The sequence below is a fragment of the Vicia villosa genome, unplaced genomic scaffold (genome assembly GCF_029867415.1).
Source record: "Vicia villosa cultivar HV-30 ecotype Madison, WI unplaced genomic scaffold, Vvil1.0 ctg.004221F_1_1, whole genome shotgun sequence".
Taxonomy (NCBI): domain Eukaryota; kingdom Viridiplantae; phylum Streptophyta; class Magnoliopsida; order Fabales; family Fabaceae; genus Vicia; species Vicia villosa.
Window position 1 is genome coordinate 67,995 of NW_026706392.1, and position 18,790 is coordinate 86,784.

General features: G+C 36.1%; 1 protein-coding gene across 1 annotated transcript; it reads right to left on the reverse strand.

Annotated features, from left to right (window-relative positions):
- Positions 1-117: 117 nt before the first annotated feature.
- On the reverse strand, positions 118-1,465 carry LOC131641884 (uncharacterized). The gene has a single exon (XM_058912179.1). The coding sequence runs from the start codon at positions 1,270-1,272 to the stop codon at positions 316-318; it is 957 nt and encodes a 318-aa protein (XP_058768162.1). The 5' UTR covers positions 1,273-1,465; the 3' UTR covers positions 118-315.
- Positions 1,466-18,790: the final 17,325 nt, after the last annotated feature.

The window sequence follows — 18,790 nt, forward strand, 5'->3', positions numbered from 1 at the left end:
CCAAAACAAAACGGATAGGATAAGATAACGTGATTGGGAAAAAAAATTCACATAAATAAATCTTCGCAAATTAGAAACCAAATAATACGCTAATAAAGGAAATTTCTTTCTTATATTCACAAAACGTTAAACACTCATAATCCTTGAATAACATCCAAATACACGCACACATCACACTCCTAATCTAACAACTAATCACAAATTAACTTTCATAATAAACAAATAAAATTAATCACAATTGAAACACCATGCATGCACCCCTTAATAATAATTTCCAAGAAGCTTCTTATAATTTTGTCTCCACTCTTTGTACTTCTACCTTTCAATATCAACAGGTGAAAAAGTTTTTTTCCCCACATGAATAAAGCTCTTTTGGTTGCCAACTAAGCTTCCCTTTTGATTTTCCACGTCATCATTAAACTTTTCAAATTCTTCTCCTTCTTCTTCAATATTCCCCAACGTGAAATACCTAACCTTATTTTCATCGAAGAATTTAGTACAAATCAAATAGAAAGAAACACCAAAAATGGTGACAAGGATTAAAAACCAACTAAACATGATATTAACAAGTGCAATAGCACGATGAAGTGCTTCATGATCAGAACATCTCACAACTCTATGGCCTTCTTCAAGATTCATAAAACATCCTTTTGATATCAAACTTGGTGTCCAAAGCATGAATCCCATAATCATAAGCCACAAGCCTTGGAAAAATATACTCAAGGATCTCACGAAGCTAACCAAGAAGCTTTTTTGCATGGAGATTCCGAAAAGAGTGGTTGAAAAGGACACAAAGATAAGAGCTTGTAAGAGAAGATGATATTGTCCTTCTGGTCCCATGTGGTCAGATGAATGGAGATGAAAGAGAAGAAATTGTTGGAAAAAAGCTATGGAAGCTAGTAGTTGAGTTAAGGAAGATTTTGATTTGGTTTCGAGTTTATCGAGGATGATGGCGAATACGGCGTAGACGAAGAATGTCATGGAGATCGAAGCGTGTTCGAAGTTGTGGAGATGGTTTGAGGGGATTGTTCCGTCGGGGTCAAAGGGTTGGTGTCGGTCGGGACCGATGAAAAGCTCCATGGAGATTGAAGATATTGTGGCTACCATGATGAGGAGAAGTTCAAGGTATTTGAGTTTGGATGTTGGGAACCATGGTGAGGAAATGTAGGTTTTTGGATTTTGAAGATGGAGTTTGGTGTGGTTGAAAAGGTGCCATAGGCCTATTATTAAGAAACCAAAACCAGGAGCAACATGGCCTACTAGAGTGCCCATAGTTAAGGATGTTTTTTAAGGATGTTTATTTAAGGATGTTTTTTAAGGATGTTTTGGAAGAGGGAATGGAAGAGAGGGTTTGGTTGAATGGAAATGGATAGAGAAAGGGATTGGGGGTTCAAATATTTAAAGAGGGAATTATTTAAGATTGTCTAGAGGGTTCTATGAGTAATTCAAGTCCAAGATTAATTTGTGACTAACTAGGTTGGGAATAAGGGTTTGTTTTGTTGTTTTAATTTTCTACATTATGACCAAGTGACGAATGAGATGAGGTTTAGCTTGTTTCTGACTTTCTAGATGAATAAAATAAGTTTAGAGAAGCACGCAGCCCTTGTGATTGTCCCCTTTGTGTAGATTAATGTTGTGCAACACATGACAATGATGACATCATATGATTTCGGTCTTTTTTGGTTTGAATGATTTTTTGTTTTTTTGTATTATTTTGATTTGGGATTTAAAGAGTATATTTATCTTTGAAGTTTTACGTTTGAAATACGCTAGGTTCTGACGATTTTTATTTGGTCAATTTATTTAAGATAGAAAAACTTTGATATTATTGGTAGTCTTACAAATAAATGGTAGGATTAAATTAGTTGATCTTAAAATTAGATATTTGATTTGAAAAAAAGAAGAGTAGTTTATTTTTCATTTCTAATCTCAAATTTAAGTTATTTATAAGAATGCTGTTATAAATCTTAGAGATCTTGATACTTTGTGTGATTTCATGGGGCACAAATAATTAATTTTCATAATAGTGTGAAAACATGGCATCTATAATATAAGAAAATTATATCACGTGAAAATTTCACAATTGTCTTTTTTTTTTTTAAAAAAATTGCCACCTCCTCAAATTAGGATAATTTTAGTCTAAAAATTACTTTTTTTCAACTAATGATGTTACATTGTTTGAGAAAATTTCTTTAGCCACCTCCCTATGGGGTCACCCCCAGCGAAAATCCCAAAATACCCCTGCTTCGGAAATGAACTTCCGAAGCGCTTTTTTTTTTTAAAAAAATTTCCACAATTCGGAAGTGCATCTCCGAAAACACCTCATGGGGGGTGTCTTCGGAGATGAACTTCTGAAAACACCTCATGGGGGTGAATTCGAAAATGAACTTCCGAATTATGCAGAAACTATGTTTTTTTTTATGTTTTTTCTTAAACTGTCTCGCATTTTAATTAAACGCAAACGCCAAATAAAAATAAGCAACAGATAAACTGAAAATACTAAGATGATAAATCCAATCCAAAAACACTGTGCGAAAGATACAATCCGAAATCAAAACAAAACAAAACAAAGACACGTTATTCTGCCCGACGAGCGTTACAAAATACACATCAAACAAAACAAAAACACGTTATTCTTCCCGACGAGCGAACTCCTCCGAATGAAGATAATTATACCAATCCTCATCCCACTCAGTCTCAGAACCATCAGCGTTGATCACGCCTGAAGACTGAGCCTGCACGTCCGAGCAATGGACCCCAAGGGGACGAGAAGCAGAACTAGTCAAAACCTTCTTCTTCTCCTTCACCTCCTTCACCTCCTTCTTTGAAGAACCCTTTCTTCCCTTAGCGCCACCCATTCCTGCGTAAAAATGAAGAAAGAAAGGTCCATGAGACCTCCTTTTATAAAAGAAGAAAGGGGACAAAAACGTTTGGGAAACAGACAAGTCATTAAAGAACAAAGACGTTAGAAACCAGCGACACGCCGTCAAAGAAGTCAGAACGCATGCACACAAACTTCAAAGAAACAGGCACAATAAACAAAGGCGTTAAAAATAAAGTACTTGCAAATTAAAATGGACACTCCCTACCCTCTCTAGCCGACGCAGGCTTGGTCTCCCTTCCCTGTCTGATGCGTGCTGGTTGGTTGTCTGACATGTTCCTGTAAACAATTGAAATCGATTAATATGCGAGACAAAATAAAAAACAAAAAAATTTGAACTTCTGATATGTAACACCCCTCTAATTAACCCGCGGCAATTAAACAAATTATTAAATCAGAGTAACATGTAGAGAGGTATCACAATTCAAAATAACAAAATACACGTCACATAAGTCATGCATCATTGGAACACCTGAAAATCATAACTCATTATCCAAACCATGTTCTACGCAGCGGAAAAATACACCATCAAGTCTACATTATTACTAAATGTATCAGACTTCAACCAAAACAGATAAATATAGAGTTACAATCAAAACTACAAACAAACGTTCCCAGTGTTACAACTACCAGAGCATGACACCTGACGCTAACTAAAAATACTGACTCATGAGCTAATCCTCATCGAGTCGATCAGCCGCTATCCTCAATCTGAAAATGACAACATGTAAGGGTGAGTCTCGTCATAATTAACAAATGTTATAAGGTTATAAAGCAATAACACGTCACAGTTGCATCATTCACCCAATTGTTTCATAAACAGACAATCAAAACAAAACAAATAACAACCAACGCATCATCAGCATTTACAACACTGGAACACCTCCAATCATGTCATAAATCATGCATATGAATGAACTGACACTATGCATGTGGTACCAACGTCATCCAATGGGAATAACCCATGACCGATCTATCATCATCCAGATACGGCCCTGCCAGCACAGATTCCACACAATGGGAATCATGCCCTTCACTGATCCAACACATCCCTTATGGATACAGTATCAACAATGCACATGAATGAATGCAACATATATAACATACTTATATCATTATCATCATCATCCTCAATAATCATCATCATCATTCGAGTATGTTCATATATATTAACATCATTCAACCACAATTCTATCATCATCATGTCGAAAACATGCACATATTTGCTACAATCACCATCATCATCAAGAAATAGCAACATATATTATCATCATTCTAAAACCAGTCATATCATCATCACATAGATCGTTTAATAAGGTTCATTTAGCCCAAAACGGCGCATCAAATGAACCAACGGTTAGAAAGTTATGCCTCTTTGAACTTTCTTAAAATATCACAAAACAACAACAGCACGCGGCGCCATCACACATTCGCGGCGCGAAACGAATCGAAACAACGCCTTCGCGGCGCGGTCACCTGTTCGCGGCGCGTACTGAACGCAACAAAACTTCCTGACCTTCTGCCTTCAGGTTCGCGGCGCCTCCCCTCTGTACGCGGCGCGAACCGCGATTCTGAAAACCCCAATCTGCAGAAAAAACAGCATTCCATGTATCCCAAAACACCCCAACACATACCAGTGCGAACATGAAGAAATAGAATGCACAAACAACACAGATTACAACTCGTAATGCACCAATTATACATCAAATGAGACTATAACAACACATACATTATAGATTCAAACACAGGGGTCAATATCATACAATTGACACAATCCCTAAACCTATCATATGACTCAATTGATCCGAATTCTACATCTATTCAGCATCATCAACCCCTAACCCGATAATAGATGATAACTAAGACAAGTCCCCCCTTACCTTAGAAAATTCTGGATTCTTGGTCTCTCCCTCTACCGTTCTCCTCCATGTTCTTCGTTCTTCAGACTTCTTTCTTTCACGCTCTTTCTTTTTCCCAATTCCAATGTTTATGAAATAATAAAATTAGAAAAAGGTTTTTCAGAATTACCCCCCCTTCTTCCTCTATTTCCACCTATGGCCCAAAAGCCAAAACCTCATTTATTCATTATTTCCACAATTTCTTTAATAATTCTAATTATTAATTCAATAATAAAATTAAATTAATATTAAAATTATACGGGCGTTACAACTCTCCCCCACTAAAAGAGTTTTCGTCCTTGAAAACATACCTCAAGCAAAGAGCTCCGGATAGGAATCTTTCATCTGGCTCTCTAGCTCCCAGGTGACATTCCCTTCAGCTGGTCCTCCCCAAGCTACTCTGACTAAAGCTATTTCCTTGCCACGCAATTGCTTCAGTCTTCTATCTTCAATCCTCACAGGCAATGTTTCAACCGTTAAGTTGTCTTTTACCTGTACATCGTCTACTTGGATCACATGGGACGGATCTGAAATGTACTTCCTCAATTGAGACACATGAAACACGTCGTGCAAGTTTGCAAGCATCGGCGGCAAACCGACACGATATGCCAATTCTCCCACCTTTTCAGAAATTTGGAACGGTCCAATAAAACGCGGAGTCAACTTCCTTGACTTCAATGCCCGACCAATTCCTGTCATAGGAGTAACTCTCATAAACACATGATCTCCCTCTTGAAACTCAAGTGTCTTCCTTCTTTTATCATAGTAACTCTTCTGACGACTCTGAGAAGCTCTCATCTTCTCCTGAATCATCTTAATCTTCTCCGTAGTCTGTTGTACAATTTCTGGCCCAATCACAGCACTCTCACCAGATTCATACCAACACAACGGCGTCCTACATCTCCTACCATACAACGCCTCAAACGGAGCCATACCAATACTCGAATGATAACTATTGTTGTAAGTAAACTCGATCAAAGGCAGATAGCTATCCCAAGTACCTCCTTTTTCCAGCACACAAGCACGTAACAAATCTTCTAACGACTGTATTGTCCTCTCCGTCTGTCCATCCGTCTGCGGATGATAAGCAGAACTCAACCTCAGTTTAGTACCTAAAGCCTTCTGCAAACCTTCCCAGAACTTAGACGTAAACCTCGGATCTCTGTCTGACACGATACTTGAAGGAATACCATGAAGACTAACTATCTTCTCGATATACAACTGAGCTAGCTTCTCCATCGGATAATCCATCCTCACCGGTATAAAATGTGCAGATTTCGTCAACCTGTCTACCACGACCCAGATAGCTTCACAATTCTTGCCAGTCCTCGGCAAACCCGACACAAAATCCATTGATATGCTATCCCACTTCCACTCAGGAATAAACATCGGTTGCATAAACCCAGACGGCTTCTGATGCTCAATCTTTGACTTCTGGCAAATTAAACAAGAGTACACAAACTCGGCAATTTCTTTCTTCATTCTCGGCCACCAAAACAACTTTTTCAAATCATGATACATCTTGGTAGCACCAGGATGAATACTCAACCCACTACGGTGTCCTTCCTCTAAAATACGTTTCCGGAGTTCAACAATATCAGGGACACACACTCGATCACCAAACCTCAGTATACCATTTTCATCAATTCTAAATTCACCACCCTTGCCTTGATTAATCAAAGTCAACTTATCTATTAACTCAACATCATCTTTCTGACCCTCTCTGATCTCTTCCAGAATGCCACTAGTCAGCTTCAACATACCCAATTTGACACTAGTAGGAGTACCTTCACATACCAAACTCAAGTCTCTGAATTGTTCAATCAAATCCAATTCCTTCACCATTAGCATAGACATATGCAAGGTTTTCCTACTCAATGCATCAGCAACAACGTTTGCCTTACCCGGATGGTAATTCAAACCAAAATCATAATCTTTCAGGAATTCTAACCATCTTCTCTGCCTCATATTCAACTCTTTCTGGTCAAAGAGATACTTCAGGCTCTTATGATCACTGAATACCTCAAATCTCGAACCATACAAATAGTGTCGCCACAACTTCAAAACGAACACTACAGCTGCCAACTCCAAATCATGAGTCGGATAATTCCTCTCATGTACTTTAAGTTGTCTCGACGCATAAGCAACTACTTGCTGATTTTGCATTAACACACCACCTAAACCCATTAGTGATGCATCACAGTAAATCACAAATGATTCTGTCGGATTCGGCAAAATCAAGATAGGAGCACTAGTCAACCTTCTCTTCAGCTCTTGGAATCCCTCTTCACACTTTGCATCCCAAATAAAAGCTTGTCCCTTCCTGGTTAGTTTAGTTAACGGCAACGCTAACTTTGCAAATCCTTCAATAAACTTCCTGTAATAACCTGCAAGGCCAAGAAAACTACGAATCTCTGATACTGACTTCGGAGCTTCCCACTGAGACACGGCTTCTATCTTTGTAGGATCAACAGCAATACCATTCTTAGAAATCACATGTCCAAGAAAACTAACTTCTTCTAACCAGAATTCACACTTCGACAGTTTGGCATAAAGTTGCTTCTCCTTCAACAGTTCTAACACAGTTCTGAGGTGTTCGGCATGTTCTTCCTCATTCTTAGAATATATCAGGATATCGTCGATAAATACCACCACAAACTTGTCGAGATAAGGATGAAATATTCTGTTCATATACTCCATAAAAACACCAGGTGCATTAGTAACTCCAAACGGCATTACAGAATACTCATAATGTCCATACCTTGTTCTAAAAGCAGTCTTCTGAATGTCATCATCTTTCACACGTATCTGGTGATACCCAGACCTCAAATCAATTTTACTAAATACCCGCGCTCCAACCAACTGATCCATCAAATCATCAATCCTCGGCAATGGATACCGATTCTTGATAGTAACCTTGTTCAATTGTCTGTAATCTACGCACAGCCTCATCGAACCCTCTTTCTTCTTTACTAGTAACACAGGCGCACCCCACGGAGAAACACTAGGACGAATAAATTTCTTCTCCAGCAATTCTTCTAACTGCTTCTTCAGTTCGGCTAGCTCAGACGGCGACATACGGTACGGTGCCATCGACACTGGACTGGTTCCCGAAATCAAATCAATAGAAAACTCCACTTCTCTTTGCGGTGGTAATTCATTTACATCTTCAGGAAAAACTTCTGGAAATTCACACACCACAGGTAATTCGCTACTAGCCACCTTTTCTTTCACATTCATCATTGCGAACAACATAAATACTGTTGCACCATCTCCGATAGCCTCATTCACCTGCCTAGCTGTCATTTCCAGATTATCAGCACATCCCTCTTCATGAAAAATTACCGTCTTCTCAAAACAGTTGATATGAACACGGTTGAACTCCAACCAGTTCATTCCCAGGATTACATCAAGTTCTTTCAACGGAAGGCACACTAAGTCCATTTCGAATTCTCTACCAAAAATATCAATCGGACAATTCAAGCATGCAGATGAAGTAGTTACTGAACCCGACGCAGGAGTGTCAATAATCATACTTCCATTTATGTCAGATATCTCAAGATTTAACCTCATAGCACAGTCCAAAGAAATAAAAGAATGAGTTGCTCCAGTATCAATAATCGCGACTAAAGGTGTGCCATGAATGAAACACGTACCTTTAATCAATCTGTCCTCTGGAGTAGTCTCTGACCCGGTCAAAGCAAAAACTTTTCCTCCCGATTGGTTCTTCTTTGGCTTAGGACAATTAGGACTGATGTGACCCTCTTCACCACAGTTGTAACAAGTCACAACCCTCTTCTTACAATCAGCCGCGACATGACCCACTTCCTCACACTTGAAGCACTTCTTCTGGTTCAGCTTACACTCATTCCTACGATGTCCCATCTCACCACAATTGTAGCATCTGATACGAGCACTGGAATCTCCCCCACTGGGTTTCTTCCAATCAACAGGTTTACCTCTACCATATGGTTTACCTCTGTCCATAGGCTTCTTCCCTTTTCTGTCAACCAACTCGCGAGAGTGAGATGACTTCAGTTTGACGCTATCTTCCTCAAAAATCCTGCTACAATCCACCAGATCAACAAATCTCCGGATCCTCTGGTACCTGATACCCTGTTTGATCTCATCACGAAGGCCATTCTCAAACTTGACACATTTCGAGAATTCACTGGCTTCGTCGTTGTTGTAGTGCACATAGTACTTTGCCAGTTCCACAAACTTGGCAGCATACTCTGGTACAGTCATGTTACCTTGAACCAACTCCAAAAATTCCACTTCTTTTCTGCCCCGGACATCCTCAGGAAAATACCTCCTCAGAAACTCCCTTTTGAATATAGCCCAAGTAACCGCTGTACCGCCGGCATCCAGTTCAGCTTTGGTAGTCAACCACCAGTCATCAGCCTCCTCAGACAACATGTGGGTACCAAACCTCACCTTGAGATTCTCAGCACAATCTATGACTCGGAAAATCCTCTCGATCTCTTTAAGCCATTTCTGAGCACCCTCAAGATCGTGCGTGCCTTTGAACAATGGAGGATTGTTCCTCTGAAAATTCCCCAGTTGCCTATCAGCACCAATCCCTGTTCCTACAGTCCCTCCTCCAAGCACACCAGCAATCATGCCCAGAGCCTCAGCAAGAGCATCATCGTTTCTTCCTCCTCTTCCAGCCATTTGTTCTGCTTAAATACAACAATCCAGTCAGAACAAGTATCGACAAATAACTCGTATTAGTCGTATACACAGGAAAACTGACACTGACACTAAGACTCTGGTCACAACGACCGACTATGCTCTGATACCACTATTGTAACACCCCTCTAATTAACCCGCGGCAATTAAACAAATTATTAAATCAGAGTAACATGTAGAGAGGTATCACAATTCAAAATAACAAAATACACGTCACATAAGTCATGCATCATTGGAACACCTGAAAATCATAACTCATTATCCAAACCATGTTCTACGCAGCGGAAAAATACATCATCAAGTCTACATTATTACTAAATGTATCAGACTTCAACCAAAACAGATAAATATAGAGTTACAATCAAAACTACAAACAAACGTTCCCAGTGTTACAACTACCAGAGCATGACACCTGACGCTAACTAAAAATACTGACTCATGAGCTAATCCTCATCGAGTCGATCAGCCGCTATCCTCAATCTGAAAATGACAACATGTAAGGGTGAGTCTCGTCATAATTAACAAATGTTATAAGGTTATAAAGCAATATCACGTCACAGTTGCATCATTCACCCAATTGTTTCATAAACAGACAATCAAAACAAAACAAATAACAACCAACGCATCATCAGCATTTACAACACTGGAACACCTCCAATCATGTCATAAATCATGCATATGAATGAACTGACACTATGCATGTGGTACCAACGTCATCCAATGGGAATAACCCATGACCGATCTATCATCATCCAGATACGGCCCTGCCAGCACAGATTCCACACAATGGGAATCATGCCCTTCACTGATCCAACACATCCCTTATGGATACAGTATCAACAATGCACATGAATGAATGCAACATATATAACATACTTATATCATTATCATCATCATCCTCAATAATCATCATCATCATTCGAGTATGTTCATATATATTAACATCATTCAACCACAATTCTATCATCATCATGTCGAAAACATGCACATATTTGCTACAATCACCATCATCATCAAGAAATAGCAACATATATTATCATCATTCTAAAACCAGTCATATCATCATCACATAGATCGTTTAATAAGGTTCATTTAGCCCAAAACGGCGCATCAAATGAACCAACGGTTAGAAAGTTATGCCTCTTTGAACTTTCTTAAAATATCACAAAACAACAACAGCACGCGGCGCCATCACACATTCGCGGCGCGGAACGAATCGAAACAACGCCTTCGCGGCGCAGTCACCTGTTCGCGGCGCGTACTGAACGCAACAAAACTTCCTGACCTTCTGCCTTCAGGTTCGCGGCGCCTCCCCTCTGTACGCGGCGCGAACCGCGATTCTGAAAACCCCAATCTGCAGAAAAAACAGCATTCCATGTATCCCAAAACACCCCAACACATACCAGTGCGAACATGAAGAAATAGAATGCAGAAACAACACAGATTACAACTCGTAATGCACCAATTATACATCAAATGAGACTATAACAACACATACATTATAGATTCAAACACAGGGGTCAATATCATACAATTGACACAATCCCTAAACCTATCATATGACTCAATTGATCCGAATTCTACATCTATTCAGCATCATCAACCCCTAACCCGATAATAGATGATAACTAAGACAAGTCCCCCCTTACCTTAGAAAATTCTGGATTCTTGGTCTCTCCCTCTACCGTTCTCCTCCACGTTCTTCGTTCTTCAGACTTCTTTCTTTCACGCTCTTTCTTTTTCCCAATTCCAATGTTTATGAAATAATAAAATTAGAAAAAGGTTTTTCAGAATTACCCCCCCTTCTTCCTCTATTTCCACCTATGGCCCAAAAGCCAAAACCTCATTTATTCATTATTTCCACAATTTCTTTAATAATTCTAATTATTAATTCAATAATAAAATTAAATTAATATTAAAATTATACGGGCGTTACATGATACATTTCGGAAGTTCATTTCCGAAAACTAGGATGAAGGTGTTTTCGGAAATGAACTTCCGAAACACCCCTGCGATGGAGTTTTCTGCAACTTCCATGGCAGACCCCTAAACCAAACTTCAAACCAAATCAAAATGCTTCTAAACAACCTAAATACTACTAACAACCTAACCATATATCATTTATGCAATTAAAACCCTAAATAACATGCATTTGAATAATGAATCTAAAAATTTCAAAACTTACAAAGTGTTAGAATTGAGGGCTTTTGAATGTTGTTTAGCAGTGTGATTGGAGCCTTGATGCAGCCTTGGAATTCTGTTTGCACAAATTTTCGCCTTTGCTTGTTTTTGATTTGAGTTAGGGTAAATGAATGGGGGAGGGGGAGTGTTTTAATAAATCTGCAGAACGTGCAGTATTTCGGAAGTTCACTTCCGAAATGCTGTTTTCGGAAATGAACTTCCGAAATAAGACAATTTTTTCAAAAAAAAAGACGCTTTCGGAGATGCATCTCCGAAAACGCCTTTTTCTTGCATTTCGGAAATGAACTTCCGAAGTCAGGGGTAGTTTGGGTTTTTCACCAGAGGTGGACTAGAAGGTTGGGAGGTCTATAGAGAAATTTCCTTGTTTGATTTCAACTACATGGTTATTGTATTATACCGTTGCTTGCTAGAATTGGTTCAATTGATGATGTCATATAATTTATTTTCAATTTCTTTCTTTTGTCTAAATATTACTTTTTATTATATTCCCCTTCCTTTTGCATTATTGTTTCTCTCATATTCACGGAAATATCCTTGCTTTGAACCCTAACTTGCATTTCATCTTCATTCTCTCAACATTCTTCATCATCTTCTCTCTGAACCTATCCTCTCTTTGCATTTCATCTTTTTTTCTCTCAACTTTCTTCATCATCTTCTTCGATTGAACTTTCTTAGTGGCGGTGGCAGTTTGCGTTTTTGTGGGGTGATGGTGGTCGGAGCTAAAACGCTAACGACGATAGTTGCATTTTTTGGTGATGGATTCTTTGACAGTGTTCGTTCGCAGTGGCCGACAGTGATTATTCTGAAACAGGATATGTTTCAAACTTTTTTTCTTCCAATTTTCTATGTTAATATATTTGGTATTTGATGGATTTAGAGACTTTCCATTATGTATTTTTCGGGAGGAGCAAAACCCATGCCAACAATGGCCTTTTCTTCTAAGCACAAGATAGTTCATTCAAGCATTTTTCATGTTTTTTATCTGTATGTTTTGAATTAAAATTTGAAAAGTTTTCAATTTTCATGTGTATATTTTGTTGCAGAAAACAATTGGAGATATTGCTAAAACATATAAATCGTCTTCATCAGACATGAAGATTGAGATACACGAGCTTCTGTACGGTTTGATGACTTCCAAGAACCGTGAGTCTTCATCACAAAAGCTTGAAGCAACCATCAATCACAACACCTTTATTAATGCGGGTGGGTTTGAATTTTTGGAGATGTTCTATTTATTATTTATTTGCGCGTGTTTAGACTTTTGGGGTTATTTGTATGATCAGTGAGACTGTTGATTCTATCAAATCTCTTCAGACCTGTCACTCAGGGTGTTTGTCTTGGTTCGTTCTCTTTCTCTATTCTTCAAATTTTATTTTCAGTTTCATTTAAAATTGGACCGCAACAGAAGCTATGTTTCTATACTATATGAATTTATTTATGAAATTATTAATATATTGTGTTTTATCCATGAGAAGCTATGGGTATGATCGGTGAGACTATATATTCAGGTCCTCACTCGGGGTGTTAGTCTTGGTGCATTCTCCTTTTCTATAAAAATTGTGTTTTTTTACTTATTTAACTTTAATTTGGGAGCTACATTTATGTGGGTCGACTATGAAAACGTATAATTTTGATGTTTCAGATGTAAAATCTTCATTTTAGGGTTTATTTTTTATGTAGAATAAGCCATGATTTTGTTTAAGATTTTAGTTTTTTGGAATCCTCACAACCAAGGTGTGACCAAGACATCTTTTTGAAAATCTTGCTGTGGAAATCCTCCAAAAGATGGTGCAAGGTTGGTAATGTTAAAGAAATTTACTCAACTTTTCAATTTTTCGATGTGTATCTTTACCTTTGTGACATGTATTCATTGAGTCTTTATACCATCATTTCTATGACATAAGTGTTTATATGTGAGCAAAAATTATATACCAGGGCCTAATTAAATCAACACATAAACACAGGTGATTATGAGGTGGATGGAAGTGAGATTGAGAGAGGTGGTTTAATGGGGCATCCTATGTGTGAATTTTGCAAAACCCCATTTTATAGGGCCAATAAACTTTACACACACATGTCCACGGATATTATACTTGTCATATATGGCAAAGGTAACAATTGAGCTAATCAATCATATGAATGTGCTCAACAGAGTGTTTTTTTGTTTTGGGCTGAACTGTTGGAAGTGTAATCTTATTATAATGAGAACATGAAGTTACTCATCAAAATATTGAATAATAACAGGAACAAATTTATTATTGATTCAAATATTTTTGTAAATAATACAAAAACAAAAAAATTGTATGCGAAAAAATATATCGTTAGATTAGAATATTTTTAAATATGGAAAAAATTATAGACATCAATTTACTATCTCTTTTAAAAATAATAAACTTTTTTAGTTAAACAATTTTATCTTTCTTTCATTTCATTTTTACTACATTTTGAAAACACTTGCATGTACTATACAAGTATCCGTGCGTACTACGTAGGCCCGTGTAACAAATGCGTTGTTGATCCAAATGTTTTTATAAACATTATTATTGTTATTAACGGGAACAACTTTACTATTGGATCAAATATTTTTATAAATATTGTAAAAACAATAATAATATTTATATATGGAAAAAATACATAGTTGATTCAAATATTTTTATATATACGGAAACAACTTTTCTATTGATTCAAATATTTTTATAAATAATGTCAAAACAAAAATAATATTTATATACGGAAAAAAATATATTCTTGATTAAAATATTTTTATATACGGGAAAAAATACTATTGTCATTAACGGAAACCACTTTACTACTGATCCAAATATTGAATAATAGAAATTTATGGACCACTTTTTTCAAATATGTGATAAAGATTAAGGGAGCTTATTAAAAAAGATTGAGTATATATTTTAAAATTGTATTTTCTCTTATAAAATAATTATCTGATTTATAAAAAACTAAAACGAATGATTTATCTAATACAAGTTTCAATAATTTTTTTTAATCAAATTATTCATAATATTGTTGTTTACATTTCATCTTCTACATGTATTACTATTTCAACTTAAATTACTATTATTCTCAAGTTTTCTCTTCTTTCAACTTCTTATTTTTATGACCGTCTGCAAATAAATGCGTGTCCAGAATCATATTCCATCCAAAAACGTACCCCGAACATACACACGCGTTTGGCGTACGCACCAGGGTTTTGTTATAAAATTAAATTTGTTATTTATAAGTTAAATGAATAACAATATTCTATTAGAAAAAAACCCAGCATAGAAGATTAAAGAAACAAAAGTAAAAGATAAAGACAATCAGTTTTTATTGACATAGTTCTGTTAATAATGCATATCTCTACGACTATAGAACAATTATATTTATGTTTTATTTATGTGATAAATTAGTGTTACAAGAAATATATATACATAATACTAGGACTTAACTTATAATAATACCTCTAAACTGTAACGTAGAAGCTAACGCTCCTGCATCCTAAGTCCCACAACAAATAATTGGGCTTAAGATACATTTAAAGTTTGCACATATTTTGTTTCTCTTTATCTTAATATAAGTCATACTCAACAATCTCTACCATGGAGAATATCAAACCCCTATGAAGACTTCCTACATGATGATCACATTCTAGCATCTAGGAGATAAACCTCCTACTTAATACTGAGAAACATGTAACAAGTCCAAGTAATGCTTGAATTTGTCAGTAATGACTAGCTTGGTCAACATATCAATTATATTCTCTGAAGTATGAACATTTCCAAGTAATATATATTTAGTTGCAAGTAACTCTCTGATATTGTAAAAACTTACATAAATATGCTTGATCCTGACATGATACACTTGGTTGTTTGCCAAAAAAATGGTACTCTAACCATCACAATTCAACCAAACTCCACCTTGCTCAACACTCAACTCTATTAACAATCCAGTAAGTCATAAGGCTTCATTGGCAGCTTCACTTGTCGCCATGCACTTTACTTTAGTTGTCGACATGCTCACTATGGTTTGACTCAATGAATTCCAACAAATAAGCCATTCTACTAAAGTAAAAATATACCTCGTTGTAGACCTTATATCATTCATATCATCAACATAGTATGGATCAACATATTCTATAATTGAAAAATCACCTTGTTAATTGCTAAAAATGATACCATGATATATTCTACCCTTTAAATACTTGAAAATTCACTTGACAACTTCCCAATGACGTTTTCCCAGTTTAGATATAAACTTAAAACTTAGCTTACAACTTGTGCTAAATACGGTCTGATGCAGACCAAAACATACATTAAACAACCAATATCACTAGCATAAGTAATATTTGACATACTCTCAAACTCTGCTCTGTCTCGGGACACTATCCAATGAGAGCTTAAAGGAATTCGAGAATGAAGTACTCACAACTTTTGAGTTACTCATGTCAAACTTGTCTAGCACCTTTTTAACATAACTTTTGTCAGAGAACCATAATTTTCTAGCACTCATATCCTTGTGAATTTCCATACCAAAAATCTTCTTAGAAGCACATAATTATTTCATGTAATACTCCTTTCCCAACATAATTTTCAGTTCATTTACGTCATGTAAACTATTAACACAATCAACATGCCATTAACAAGAAAATAAAAGATTCATCATGAAGGCTTCTAACATAAACACAACAATCATACTCACACCTTTTTTAGCTAATCTTAATCATGTATGAATGAATGTGTTTGTACCATTTCTTGGTACACTGATTTAAACCATACAAAGACCTCTTGAATTTACAAACTAGTCTTCCATGTTCAGCATCCCAAAACCCCTCTTAATGCTCCATGTAAATAAATGATATATTCATATCCATCTACTTTAAATGCATGCTTCGGCTGGCTACCAAGGTTAACACCGCCCTGATATAAGTATGCTTTACAATTGGAGATAAATTTTTATCATAGTTAATCCCTTTCTATTATGAGTACCCCTTTGATACATGAAGAGCCTTGAATTTTCCCCTTCTTTTTCTATTACTGCTGATTTACTCTTAAGAAACCACTTACATATGATGGCCTTTTCATCTTAGAAAGATGAACAAGCTCCCATATCTAATTTTTTTCAAGGACTCCATCTCCTCCACCATTGCACCATTCTTTTATCTTTGTCTTGGCTAGCTATAGCCTCTCAAAAGATGGAACGGTCTCCAAAACTAGTAAGAAGTGCATAGGCTATCAAGTCTTCATGCCCATATCTTTTCGGTATCTTGGTTGAGTGTTGCTCTCTGTCACATACTAGAATATAATCTTTTACTCCATCTGAAATTTCACATCTATGGTCAATTTCAGTATTAGAATTTGGTTCCTCTTGTGGTTCAAGCACTACTTGCATATTGTTCAATGTTGGCGGATCAACATCCACCTGAATCACATGTTTGCAAGAAGTTTCTCTATTTGATGTAATAAGTGCCAAATTTATTGATTTTACATAATTGAAACATTTTGAAAAACTATTCAAGGCCCTAATTTTACCAGAAAATCCAAGACAATAATTGAGAAATAAAGAGGGAAGATTGAAGGCGGAAACATTGTCCGAGAAATCAATATAGATGTTATTCCAATTCTTTCTTCTAGATACTTATTGTACAACTACTATGAGGAAGAGTGGATAATTTCTCTTTTATTGGGGTTAGATATAGTCGTTAAAATATTCAGGTATCGCTCTTGATCATGGTATTTTATGTAATTCAAATTGTGCTTTAATATTGATGATCATCTTCATGCTTAGTTCTTATTTTAGAGAAGCTAAATAGAACATGTTTTCATTTTAAGTTCATATTGTGCATAAGAGGGGGTGAATTAGGTACTTTAAAATTTTTCTGGTTTTAGTGATGAAGGTAATTATTTTTCTGATTTATGGTGATTTAATGAAAGTAAAGAGTGCAGAAAAATAAAGAACGCAAGGATGTATCATGGTTCCACTCACAATCCGAGAGTAATTCAGTCCCCTTTCAACACGAAAGAGATTTTACTATTGTTAAGATTTGTACAAGACTAACACAATCAATAAGAACAATCCTCTTGTGATCAACCAAATTGGAATGAGAACAATCCTCTCAAAATCAATTATCTTTCTTCCAACAATCCTGGACAGCAAAGTGCAACAACCAAAATCTGGAAATAATTGAACTAAAGAAAGTATATGAATATATATCAATCACTAGAATTGATCTTCTCTTTCAAACAAGCAATTTATAATGATATAATAGTGCTCAAGTGTTTATGAATGAATGAGAAATTTTTTTTAATTGATATGAAACAATGTGCAGAAAAATCTCAATGAAAGTTCATGTATCAAAAGCACTTGTATGAAAATTTGTGAGAAAATGATGTTAAATTGCAATGAAAGAGGTGAAGCATTGAAATCTGAATTGTATGATATTTATATGAGTATCATACCATTTAGAAAGGATGTATAATGATCAACTAATGCAATGGTCAATGGCTTAAAAAATAATTTTGTTTGAATAAAAAAATGCATGAAAAAGTCTCACTGGTTCAATGGTAACCGGTTACTTTGAAGCGATGCCTTAAAAATTTCAAAAAATATGCATAGGTAACCGATTACTTGGTATGAGGTAACCAGTTACTTCGTCCAAAACAAGCCAAAAACATGTAAACAGAGACACTGCCAGTTTCAAGTAACCGATTACGTGACTTCATGTAACCGGTTACTCAGAAGCAAAAAGTGAAAAATGCTTGTGCAAATTACTTGAAAATATAGGTGTTTTTTTAGCACTAAATTATACTAAGGTTTAAATTTTAACTTGTACCAATTTGAGTTTGAAGATCAATCAATCAAAACTAATTTTCATCAAAGTTGCAATCTTGATCCATAGCCATTTGTTCCTTTTGCTCATCCTTTCTTGATACAAATGCATATTAGTTGTCTTTATCAAATCATATACTTAAATAGTCTTGACTTCACATTCATGGTTTTGAATCAATATTGAGAAATAATTTTCTTTACTCGATCAAAGCTTTTCATCTTCAAGATACTAAACTCTAGACATAGATTTATGTCTAACATCCACAAATACTAATGAATCTTAATGGTATATTAG

What these genes read in the sequence shown, in the direction of transcription:
- LOC131641884 (XM_058912179.1), bottom strand. Translation starts at nt 1,272, where the DNA reads ATGGGCACTCTAGTAGGCCATGTTGCTCCTGGTTTTGGTTTCTTAATA.